General features: G+C 40.3%; 1 protein-coding gene across 1 annotated transcript; it reads left to right on the top strand.

Moving 5' to 3' along the window:
* The first annotated feature begins 860 nt into the window (after positions 1-860).
* LOC134677712 (uncharacterized) lies at positions 861-13017 on the top strand. The gene is made up of 7 exons (XM_063536175.1): positions 861-1223; positions 2854-2992; positions 3346-3625; positions 4088-4590; positions 7149-7369; positions 8346-8530; positions 10603-13017. The coding sequence occupies exons 1-7, from the start codon at positions 1022-1024 to the stop codon at positions 11401-11403; spliced, it is 2331 nt and encodes a 776-aa protein (XP_063392245.1). The 5' UTR covers positions 861-1021; the 3' UTR covers positions 11404-13017.
* The last annotated feature ends 355 nt before the right edge of the window (positions 13018-13372 follow it).

The raw sequence follows: 13372 nt of genomic DNA, 5'->3' as shown, positions 1-13372 counted from the left end.
CTTTTACAGAACATTGTAAAACTTTAATTTTCTAAATCGCATTGGACATTGGTTTAGTTGAGTCGTGAGTTGGTCGTGAGGTAGTAATTATCTTCTCTGAGCTTAGGTATTTTACAAATTATTTGTTACGTTTTTATTTTTCATGCTGAACTATGTGCCGAACCTGAACGTTGAAATTGACAGATTTAAAGCTCGATGTCAATTTGAAGTTCGCGCTAGTAATCATCTCATATATACAGGGTGGAAAGATAAGTCGGGCCCTGGAGGGAAACTACCTTAAATCCTTAAGCTGGCTCATTTTACTTAAAGGAGACATTCCTTTATTTTTAAAAAGAAACATAACTGCAACTGCATTCAAAGATTTTCTAAAACTCGCTTGCCTCGCCCGGGACTCGAACCGACTAAAAATTCCAAAAAATAAAAAGTCGCAATTTTATTCTACTGGTCGATACAGTTAATGTTAATGATAACATTTCTCCAAGAAACATTAGGTCTTACACTCGTCTGTCGTACAAAATATCCATAAAATCTAATATTTAGTACTTAAGATTTTTTTAGACAAACCAAATTGAAGAAAAAAAGAAAAATATTTTGAATGCAGTTTTGTTCCTTTTTTAAAATAAAGGAATGTCCTGTGGGAATGTCTCCTTTAAGTAAAATGAGCCAGCTTAAGGATTTAAGGTAGTTTCCCTCCAGACTCCAGGGCCCGACTTATCTTTCCACCCTGTATATTATACTACTCTTTGGTAATCATACAAACGATTTTCATCCGAACAATCGATTGTCGATTTACAATCGATTCTTTACACCGATCACCGAATAGAGTTTTCATTTCCGAACGTAATTAAGTGCGTCAAAAAAAGATATGTCAATTGTCAAATTGTGGATGTGGATGGCGTCAGGCGGGCGTCCGTCTACTTATCGAGAATATTGCAATTGCAGTGAAGTGAAAACATAATAATACGAGTACAACGTTCGGTATAACTTTCTGTTCTTGTAATATGAATAATAAGTCCTGAAAATGGGAAAAATCGGGGACTCTAATACCTGCTCCGTACCGGAGTGTAAATCTCGGAATACGAATGAAATAACACTATATCATTATCCTAAAGAAGAGGCGCAGAGGAAAAAATGGACTGATGCTATCAAGATTGAGAGTAAAATAACTCAAAACATGCAAGTTTGCAGCCGTCATTTTGTGAAGAGTGATTATATTATATCAGGTAAGTCAATGATCGAATATAAACGGTATTTCCGTACTCAATACGCTATAACCTTAGGATGTAGTATGTGGCACTGTGCTAATTTCTGCGCAGTTCGCTTGATTTGCATTTATAAACGTTCTAGCTTAGACTACAGTGTTATGCACTGAAACACATGTAATGATGCACTATGCACTTGTATTCTTTTTGAATTGTAATTTGTATCATGTAATCTATTATGATGACTAGTTTATCATAAATGGTAGTGATCCTGCCTGATCTGTAGAATTGTGTCAAATCCTTTTTTTTATTTATTTTGTGACCTGGAATGTGACCCTTTTAGGCCAATCTCACAAAACGAAACTAGAGACAGCGGAAACCTATGCTGGCGCCATCTATGCAAACCTTAGACAGTTTCCTACCTCAATGTTGCATCTTTTTACATTGGTCAAGTCAGCATCATTAATAGCCGAAAGAGCAACATGCCAAAAGTACGAGTATATCTCTAACCCTCTAATAGCTTGCAAATAGAAACACATGTTTAGAATATATGATCACGCGCAATGTTGCGGAATTTCACTGGAACTAATTTTTTCATACAGTCAGCAGCAGAAGTTGCTAAGCGGGCAAGGTGTTCAAAATGATCTTGACGCGACTTTATTGTTAAGACTCTTAACAATAAAGTCGCTCTTAACTTAAGAGAATAAGAGAGTGTCAAGGTAATTTTGAACACCTCGCCCGCTTAACAACTTCTGCTGCTGACTGTACTATACTGAATGAACTGTCACCCTATACAATGAGAATAACAGCACCCTCTTGACAATGATCATATATTACTGGTCAGGCTTTGCTTCAGTAAATGGTCTTCAGCTCACATTCAAAGGTTAGTATAGACGGAGTGAAGCTCTCCTTTTCTGACTGTGAGTGAAGCACATATTCAAATAGAAAGGCACGTCTCGATATCGCGCGGCGGCCGCGCGAGCAATGTTCGACCGCGGCAAACCGGTATTTTGGCGCGCGTACCAATTTCGGCACCATCTTGAACTTGAACGCGTCGAAAAACCGACAATGAATTGTTCGTCGAGCAGCGCGTTCGAGCGCGCCAATGATCGAGTTGTTTCGCGCGGCGGCCCGGTATCCATTGCGCGCGGCTGCCGCGCTAGCCAATGTTCGATAGCTTGCCGCGCGATATGGAGACGGGCCTTAAGAGCTTTTGCACTATAGCCGGGTCCACATAGAGTAGCATACATATGAGGCAATTTCCTCGCGCACAAAACGACTAGCCAGACGGTGCGCGCGAGGCACGTCTGCACTGGTCATTTTGTGGATGAGGAAATTGCCTTGCGCATATGCTCGCTCTGTGTGGACCTGGCTTATGACGTCTTCCCAACCAAAAATTTTAATATTTCATAAATCAGTGTTCTGCACATTGGCCTTAACCTTTTTTAATGTTTTATTTATTTATTTAGAAATTTAAATCAGGCAACAAGGCCTTACAAATACCTTACAGACTGACATACATATGTATTTTATAAACTTAAAACTAAACACTATTTAGTCAACAAAACCAGTTTGGCTCCTTGGCTCCATTGCATCGTTCATTGTTTTAGCCAATATATAGACAGTTGTTTTTACTACTCTTATTTTACAGATAACGCAGGTGCCAAAGTGAAGAGGCTAAAGAAATCAGCAGTTCCGTCTCAGAACTTGCCGTGGCAGTTCCCGAACAAGAGAGTCAGTCCGACACTCGCCAAGGCTCGCATGGAGCGCTTGAAGAATCGACTACAGAAGTAAGTAGAGGCCAGCCATTCTCGAGAACATTCTCCCTTTTCTGTGCCATTATAATTGCATTCAATCTGGCCTTACATTTACGGCTAAAATTTTCTATGTCAGCCACCCAGGGCCACCCAGGCACAAGGGCTGTCAGGGCCGGATTTCCGCCTAGGCCTACAAGGCTAGGGGCTCAGGCAACCTCGCAATGGTTTTGAGGTGGAGAAGGGGGACCCCCTAAATTCCCAAGTGCCTTGGGCCCTCGCTCTTGGTCGGATCTGGGCCTAAGGGCTGCATAGCAAAACTACAAGAGCCCTGAACAGGATAATGATAATAATTGATTTTCAACAGCAGGATCATTCGTCTGTTACAGGGTGTCCGATTCTCCAGGCAGTAAATCTGAAACTTCAGACGCTAAACCAGAGACTCCAGCTAAAAAACCTGAAAAAGGCAAAAAATCTGATACTGCATCAAAATCTATTGAAAAAACTGAGGATGAAGAAGAAATAAAGAGTGAGGTGGTAATTGAGGAAGATGATTTAACTACTGGAAATACATCTGTTGGTGCCGATGTGGAGAAAAATGAAGAAAATGATGAAGAAACTGTTGAAGAGGATGGAGGTGAAGCCTCAGAGGCTAAAAAAGACGATAATGTAAGTTTTTAATCAGTAATAATTATTCTAGTTGATGTTATTGTAATGATTTGAATTTATAGCCGGTCAAGCAGATCTTGTCAGTAGAAAAAGGCGGCAAATTTGAAAAATGTAGGCGCGAAGGGATATCGTCGCATAGAAAATTTGAATTTCGCGCCTTTTTTTACTGACAAGATTTGCTTGACCAGCTATAGTTATCATTTCATCAATTCAAATATGGTACTTATTCAAAGAAACATTTAATTTGAAAATATCGACTCAGTAATCGAACTTTGGCTGTATGCCGCCAGCCTTTGCCTTAGTGTGCTATCTGTGACACGAAAAAAAACAAACGTCAAATCCAACTGTCAAAGTGCATAACCTGTTCGCTGCTGTTATTTCGCTTATTTTTAGAATTAATTTACCGAATTTCGTGATAAATGTGCCTTAGTACGTATTATTAAGTATAATGTTTTATTCAAGATACCTGCCCGTGGGCCGACGAGGCTCCGACAGCGGGAGGGAACGATAAAATGCGAGCATTGCGGCAGAAAGTGTCTTACGCCCCAAGCGTTGCAAACTCATCAACAAATTGCGCATAATAAGAACGCCAGAAATAACATAATCAATCCTAAAAAGGACTCTTCAGTTAATAATAAGACTAAATCATCGCCTAAACCAACCATTGTGCCGTTAATTTCTGTGAAAAGTCCCGAAAATCTGCTGGCCAAACCGCCTGTGAAAGCAAAGCCAGTTGTGTCTCTGAATTCACGTGAGGTGGAGAAAGTGCTTCAAGACGACAGCGACTACATCGCCACGGCGAGCGACTCCTCTGACGTGAGTGTGAAGGAAGAGATTGTGGAGAAAAAGGAACAGCGGAAGACTGAATTTGAGTGTCCGAAATGTAAGAGACGGTTTGCTGTGTACTTTATGGCATACAAGCATATACAGAAGCATCATGCTGGGACACCGAACGGAAGTAAAACGTGAGTAAATTTTTTATTATTTGTAGTAAATTTAAGAGTTAGACTCTTGTCGGTGTAGCTCTCTCCATTTGACTCTATCCAGGGCCGCCTCCCTGATTTCCTTATACGACATTACAGCTACCTTTTATTTGTGTTATGTAGCATATCCTCGGCCTTCCTCTTCCTCTCTTGCCTGCAATCTTTCCTTCTATTATGTTATTTATAAAACATCATGTCTATAAAATGACCAATCATTTTCCCTCTCCTACTCTCTATTGTCCTTAACAGTTGTCTTTTCTCTCCTACTCTTTTTAACACTTCTTCATTTGTGATTCTTTCTGTCCATTTAATCTTGTCCATTTTTTATTATTAGTTAGATAAAAATGTAAACAGACAATTACAACCTTCAATCTTTTCTTCCTAGCCCGTTTGAGTGTCCCACTGCTGGGCAAAGGCCTCCTCTCTTGATTTCCACTACTCCCGATTTGTTTCTTCCACCTCATAGATTGTGCATGATTAAACTACATATGTGTTCTCAGTTATATCTCAGTCCCCACGCTAGCCACGATGATCGGGGACTTCACATACACCTTTGAACTTCTTTTCTAAGCAGGTTTCCTCACAATATTTTCCTTCACCGAAAAGCTAGTGGTAAATATCAAATGATATTTCGTACATAACTTCCGAAAAACTTATTTGTGTGAGCCAGGATTTGAGCCGCAAACCTCCGGATTGAAAGTCGGACGTCTTATCCACTCGGCCACCACCTCTTCAATTCAATTCAATATCATTTTGTACTTATAAATACTATAGTGAAAGTTGGAGGGTATCACTACATAAAACAAAGTCCCCCCGCTGCGTCTGCCTGTGTGTTTGTATGTTCGCGATAAACTCAAAAACTACTAAACGAATTTTCATAGATTTCACCTATCAATAAGCCTCCTCCACACTCGTAGTGTGGCGTCGATTTTTGCAGACAGCGAAATCGACTCCACACTCGCGTTCGCAGCTTCGCAAGCGATTCACGCGCATAGTCTGGAGGGGGCTATAGATTCTTGAGGAAGGTTTAGGTGTATAATTTGTTAACCCTGCAAAGCCCAGGCAGTTCGATAGTACCAAATATTTATTTAGGTTTATTTTTACCCATAATTCACAGCAGGAGGTAAAATTAATTTCAGTATTACAAATTAAATACATATTTTAAAGTTTAATCCCCTTAGATCCCCCCCCCCCCCACATCTGGCGTCTTTCGAGCGTCGGCGTCTGGTCAGCGCTATGGAAAATGACGTTGCTGCGCAGTTGCGTCGCAGTTGCGTCGAGCAGCGGCCATAGAGTTGTAGACGCCGACGCTCGAAAGACGCTAGATATGGGGGGGGCCTTATTCATAAGTCACAAGGATTTATATTATATCTATTTTATCCCTTTATTCCCTTTCTTATAAATTCAGTCAAAAGTTTCACTTCAAACTGTGATAGTCTTAGAGGATATAACCAACGGAGACGCCATGTCTATAATTTTCGGTACAAAATAGTCTGCCGTTTTTTGCGGGGGAGGGGCACAACAAATGTATACGTAACTCAACATAGCCATGTCAGATAAACGTCAGTCCATACATGTGGTTGACCATTGGCCGCCTTTTTTGGACAGAGGGGAACGCCTGTTAATGACTACTCCGTTGGTTATATTCTCTAAGGTGATAGTGTATAAGCAGGCCACTGACGAGCCTTCCAAATGGATGCCGTTACAATGGATTCATCCAAATGGACGGCATCCTAATATTAAACATCATTTTTGACATTCACGGACCGATTTTGGATTGCAGCCACATATTTGGACTGTTGGAAGACTCGTCAGTGGCCACCTTAAGTTGATTCACCAATAAACCAAAAATAAGGCTATTTGACGTGATGATGCATTCCTGTTATCCCTCATTAGGGACATAGGGCTCGCAGAAGAATCCTCCATTTGTCACGATCTTGAGCGGCTACTTCCAGCTCTTTCCAGCCGAGTCCAGTTGAGCCAGCCTCTTTCTCAACTGATCGCCTCCACGTAGTACAAGGCCTCCCCGACCGCCTACTGCCGGCCGCATGCCATGCCATAATTTGTCATTTCATTTCTCCCAAAACTTTGACTGCTTCCAAAACAACCGAAACTAAACTTTTATTCTTATTATATTATATAGCCTTTTCTTTTCCACAATTTACATTTTTCATTTCAAACTATATATATTTCTTTAATTTTTTGTGGTCCCTGTTTGGGTAAAGGCCTCCTCCAAGCTTTGCCATTTTAATCTATTTTGTGCGGTATCCATCCAGTCCCTTCCCGCTCCACAATGTCGTCAGCCCATCTTTTTCGTGGTTCTCCTGCCTTTCTCTTTCCCGTGGGGCCTGGCCATCTGGTTGCATGGAGAGTCCATCTCTTGTCTCGGTATCTCGCCAAATGTCCTGCCCATTTCCATTTCTGGGATAGTGCATGTTGAAGGGCATCTGTCAGCTTAGTTTTCTTCCTTATTTCTTCATTTCTTGTTTTCTGGATTCTCCTTAACTTCAAGAAACTAAACTTATATTAATATATTCCAGTACACCTCTTCTCCCGAAGCCAACCCGCATAGAGATCTGCACGATCTGCAGCGCGTCGGTGGAGAGCAACTCCCACGTGTGCCCCGGGCCGATAAAGATGGCCATGGGGCTGGTCTGCACCGGCTGCGAGCAGGAGTACAAAACACTCACTATGTTCGACATGCACAAGAGCAGCATGCATAGCGACGGAGTTGAGAGCATGTTCTTCTCTACTCTAGATGGTGAGATATACTTGGTCAAGCAGATCTTGTCAGTAGAAAAAGGCGGCAAATTTGAAAAAACCGGGCAAGTGCGAGTCGGACTCGCGCACGAAGGGTTCCGTACAATAAAGCAAAAAAAAAACGGAAAAAAATGCAAAAAGAAAACGGTCACCCATCCAAGTACTGACCACTCCCGACGTTGCTTAACTTTGGTCAAAAATCACGTTTGCTGTATGGGAGCCCCACTTAAATCTTTATTTTATTCTGTTTTTAATATTTGTTGTTATAGCGGCAACAGAAATACATCATCTGTGAAAATTTCAACTGTCTAGCTATCACGGTTCATGAGATACAGCCTGGTGACAGACGGACGGACGGACAGCGAAGTCTTAATAATAGGGTCCCGTTTTACCCTTTGGGTACGGAACCCTAAAAATGTAGGCGCGAAGGGATATTGTCTCATAGAAAATTTGAATTTCGCGCCTTTTTCTACTGACAAGATTTGCTTGACCATCTATAGCAAATAATTTATTGTAGTATGACGAGCGCTGGTAGCGGTAAGAGCGTGCGACATTTAACCCGGAGGTCGCGGGTTTAAACCCCGGCTCTTACCAATGAGTTTTTCGGAACTTGTGTACGAAACGGACTGGATGTCGACAGTCGCTTTTCGGTGGAGGAAAACATGTGAGGAAACCGACTAATCCTAATAATTTCTAGTTTACCCTCTGCTCTGTCTCTGTCTGTATGTGTACCTCACCAACAACGTAAGCCTAACGGCTCGGCCACGACATTGTGCGACTGGCGATGGCGGCGGCGGTAACCATAGGTTGGAGCGTGACACAGCGATGGGACCTTTCGTTCTGAAAGGCACGTACGATTGCCGCCGCCTCGGTCGCCAGTCGCGCAATGTCGTGGCCGAGCCGTTTAATAAGCTTACAATAGGTCGATTTGTGTATGATTGTTCCATTATAGATATTGATATTTGTTTTGTTCACAGAATTTCTGCAATGGAAGCAGAAAATGGAAAACCAAACTAAAGTGACATACGCAATATTGGACCAGAACGATACCAAGAAAATCTACCGCTGCACCTACCATACCGGGCTAGGGCCTAGCAGCTACAGCCGACAGCGGATGTGTCCGTCGTGTGTCGTCGTTCAAGAGTTCACCAAGGGATTCCAGGTATTAATACATATAATCAGATTCCGTTATTATACTTCGTTTTTTTTAGCATTAGAAATTAGGTAAACAATCTTGATGTGTCTTTTAATTGAAAAACGCATTTAAAAAATAAGTTACGGCAAATATGTAACAATTATGAATCTAATACGATCATTTATATTCTTCTGCTTTCATAAGTAATAGTTTTATATTTTTATAAAGCGTTTTTCAATTAAAAGACATGTCAAGATCGCTTACCTTCTTGCAAGTTCTTTCTAATGCTAAAAAAAACGAACTATAGTGGTGGCACTTTTTCCCCCACCGTTCGGGTAAAATTACGCAAGCTATTGGGTAAAAATACGCATGTGGGGTAATTGTTCGTACCAAGAAAATTTCAATGGAATTGTCAATAAAATAAGGGGTCATCCATTAATTACGTCACACGTTTAGGGGGAGGGAGGGGGTCAAGAAAATGTGACATATTGTGACATGGGGGAGGGGGGAGACACAAACTTTGTGACGTCACTTTAAGTTCATCAGTAACCGAAAAATTATTTAAATTATTTAGTTCGCTGTACATTTAAATAACAAGTTTTTAAAACGAAAATAGTTTTTAATCGTTTAATTTTCTTTCCTAAGCAGTTTTGGGTTATAAAATTACTAATATTTATATCGTCAAAAATATTTTGATAAAATATTAATAATACTTAGGTACTTACTTGTGACGTCACACTAGGGGGGGAGGGGTTTGCCAAATGTGACCAAGTGTGACAAGGGGGGGGGGGAGGGGTCAAAAATTGGTGTGACGTAATTAATGGATGACCCCTAAAGTTTAACTAATATTTATGAAATTTTCTGATCAATATTTTGGAACCACGTGAGCTGCGGACGTAAAGCGAAAGCAGTCGACACACGTCGCATTTTATTCCATATTACACTGAGCGGAAAGATCCGCAAGCTTTAAGCTAATATACCACGGTTTAACTCTCCTATTTTTAGTCACTCGCGCATGTTTAGGAGAGCCTGGGTCTCCATTATCAGGCACTATTAAAGGCCGCGCGCGATGAGATTACGGCTGTCGTAGGCGGGCGCGGTGGCGGGGCCGGGTCACTCAACACTTGTAACGAATCCGAAAACTCGCAGAATCGAAAAAAAATCGTGCCTTTAATTTGACAGCTCATTTAGACGTACAGTGGTAAATATCCATAGCGATTTGGTATCAGGGGTCTCCAACATTTTTTGAACCGAGGTCCGTAGTTTGGAGTCCGCCGATAATGCCATGGTAAGGCAATGTTGCTCAACATGTTTATAATAGTTTTCAAACACGAAGGGTACGGTGATAGGTTATTGGCGTTTTAAGGTTATAAATTGAAATGACACAATATGTCACCATACCTTTCGTGTTTTAAAAATACCACTGTATTACGTAGTATTTTTGTAGTTTTAAGAATAATACTTTGCTGCCAACATTTAAAAATCGTACTTTCTACGTAAGTATTATTTAGTACTAATATTTTAAAACAGAGTTCAAATTGTTATGAAAGATATATCATGAAGTTCTAAACGTACAGATGTAGTGCATAATTTTTTTCCATCGTATTTTCTCGGAAACGTTCGTATTTGCCATGCAATTTCAGTCAACCTCAGTACTTTTTGTACCAAGACTGACTGAAATAGCAAGACACGTTCGTACGTTTCCGTGAAACGATGTAAAATAATTATCCACTACATCTGGAAACAGTTTTTTTTTAGAACATAAACAGTCACATAATACAAATGGATTTGTAGTACAATGTAGTGTACTTAAAATACTTAAGGAAAAAAAAATTGAGGACATCTTACACAGATCAACCTAGCCCCAAACTAAGCATAGCTTGTACTATGGGTGCTAGGCGACGATATACATACTTATATACATACTTATATGTATAAATAGAAAGACCTGACGGTTCATTATTAAGTAAAAAATGTTAACATAAATAATGAAAACATGAGCCATACCTACTTAAATTTCTAACCAGTCTTCATAACAAAAGTATTGTTATAATTGTTATGAACAGTTGTTATGATTCCACCTTGTTCCATGACTCCAGGTGCACTACTACCCGCTCCATTACGGGCACGAGTACCACAAGTACAACCTCAGCAGCGCCTTCCAGCAGTACTCCATCACCTCGCTCATGAACCTCACCGCCAGGCAGCTGCCCGACGACGAGCCCATCAACACCACGGACCTCGACAGCCCGGACCTCTACCTGCAGTTCCAGAAGATCACTGAAACCATCGTCAACGAAGCGGCCAGAATTAATGTCAACGGGCTTAAAAAACTCATGCGGAAAGCTTTAGAGATGATGGAAGTCATTAACAGCTATGTCGAGGATGATGATGATGATGGCATCACCAGTTCAAATTCCATTTTGAAATTAGATTCGAATAAAGATAACTTGCAAGATGATGTTAAGTTAGCGTTGGCGAATTTTAAAAGAAAATCTAAAACGAATTCAGATCATGAAACACCGCCTAAAAGGAGCAAATCCGTGTTCCAAAGCACTGAAAATTTGAAAACGCCTAAAAACAGATCTAGTTTGTCAAATAAAGATACAGATGTCAGAAAAGATGCGCTAAAGTTAAACCAATCTCCAACTTTTATAGATACTTTCCAAGAATTTGTGGGTAAAATACCGAAATCTGACGATAGACTTATGAAAAAAACTGTCAGTAGAAGAACGCCGGCAGTTAAGACTAAAATCGGTCAATATAAGCCTAAAACTCCTCCTAAAAAAGTATCATTCTCTCCAACTAATATACCATCTCCTAGGAAAAGTATTAAGGAATTGGAATATGAAGTTAAAGAACAGGAGAATGACTGTAATATATTGATTTTGAAGATTTAGTGATTTAGAAAATGGACTGGTAATAACATATCCTTAAGTGTAAAGAAAGGCAGAGGCTGCGTACATAGACGTGCACGCACACGTCACGCAAGCGGTGTGTCGTCTCTCATAAGAATCTGTATATTACAACGTGCACACGGATCCGGTGTACGGGCCTTAGTGTTTTGAAATGTACATGATTTAATAAGTTTAAGATTTTGAGTACATGGCTATGATTTCTCTAAGAATCTAAATTAGGAAAATAGGCTATTTTAAAAACAAGTCAGATCAACTACTCTTTATCCCTTTTTTAGGCATAGTACGAATTAGGGGTCATCCATTAATTACGTCACACGAATTTCTAGGTTTTTTGACCCCTCCCCCCCTCCTTGTCACACTTGGTCACATTTGGCAAACCCCTCCCCCCTAGTGTGACGTCACATTTTTTCTACGAAATCGCCAAATCGAATTAAGTAAGTACCTAAGTATTATTAATATTTTATCAAAATATTTTTGACGATATAAATATTAGTAATTTTATGACCCAAAACTGCTTAGGAAAGAAAATTATACGAATAAAAACGATTATCGTTTTAAAAACTTGTTATTTAAATGTACAGCGAATAAAATAATTTAAATAAATTTTCGGTTACTGATGAAGTTAAAGTGACGTCACAAAGTTTGTGCCTCCCCCCTCCCCCATGTCACAATATGTCACATTTTCTTGACCCCCTCCCTCCCCCTAAACGTGTGATGTAATTAATGGATGACCCCTTATCACGTATGCACCAATAGAATTTCAACTTTAGCGTTCCGATTTAAAGTTCAAATTGGATTGGACTTTCGGGAAATGAATCATCAAAGCATTTCATTGGTGCGTCCAGGAAAAGGGTTAAACCCTCTACCCCCTTATTCATAGAGTTAGACCGATAGCCCACGCAGTGCAAGTGTCATTTTAAACGTCAATATTATATAACACTTCCACTGCGTGGGCTATCAAATCCGCTGCAGACTTTTATTGGTGGGACTATAAACTTTTTTAGGGTTCCGTACCCAAAGGGTAAAACGGGACCCTATTACTAAGACTTCGCTGTCCGTCCGTCCGTCTGTCACCAGGCTGTATCTCACGAACCGTGATAGCTACAGTTGAAATTTTCACAGATGATGTATTTCTGTTGCCGCTATAACAACAAATACTAAAAACAGAATAAAATAAAGATTTAAATGGGGCTCCCATACATCAAACGTGATTTTTGACCAAAGTTAAGCAACGTCGCGTCGGGAGGGGTCAGTACTTGGATGGGTGACCGTTTTTTTTGCTTTTTTTTGTTTTTTTTTTGCATTATATAGTACGGAACCCTTCGTGCGCGAGTCCGACTCGCACTTGCTCGGTTTTTTTTTCTAAACTTGACGAGCCGATAATAATCGTTTGTTCCTTTCCATCATACCTGTCGGAATGGGACAAACGATTATTATCGGCTTGTCAACTTTAGTAAACGTTTATGAATAAGGGGGTTAGTTTATTTATATTAAACTAGCCTATTTTAGTAATTGTAATCTGGATAGTTCTGTCCCACCGCGAGCTAGTAAGCTATGAGCTATCGGCTATAAACACGAACAAAAGATAAGCACTCCCGTGTAAATAAAAGAGACACGGCGATATTTATAGTTACTCGCCCAGCGGTGAGCTATAAATATCGCCGTGTCTCTTTTATTTACACGGGAGTGCTTATCTTTTGTTCGTGTTTATAGCCGATAGCTTACTAGCTCGCGGTGGGACCAGTGCCTACATTACGTCATCTATTTTTGACAATTTTTGACCCCCCCTAAAGTCATTCAAAAATCATGCTTCGAATGACCCCGTTTCCTCCTATGTCATGCTACCATCATCCGATGTCCAGAATAAATACTACATAAATTACTGAATAGCCCCTCTCCATACATCCACCATAATCAACATACAAATGATTCATAATACCATTATTACGAA

This window comes from Cydia fagiglandana, chromosome 26, assembly GCF_963556715.1.
Source record: "Cydia fagiglandana chromosome 26, ilCydFagi1.1, whole genome shotgun sequence".
NCBI lineage: Eukaryota > Metazoa > Arthropoda > Insecta > Lepidoptera > Tortricidae > Cydia > Cydia fagiglandana.
This window is presented reverse-complemented; position numbering and strand designations above follow the sequence as displayed.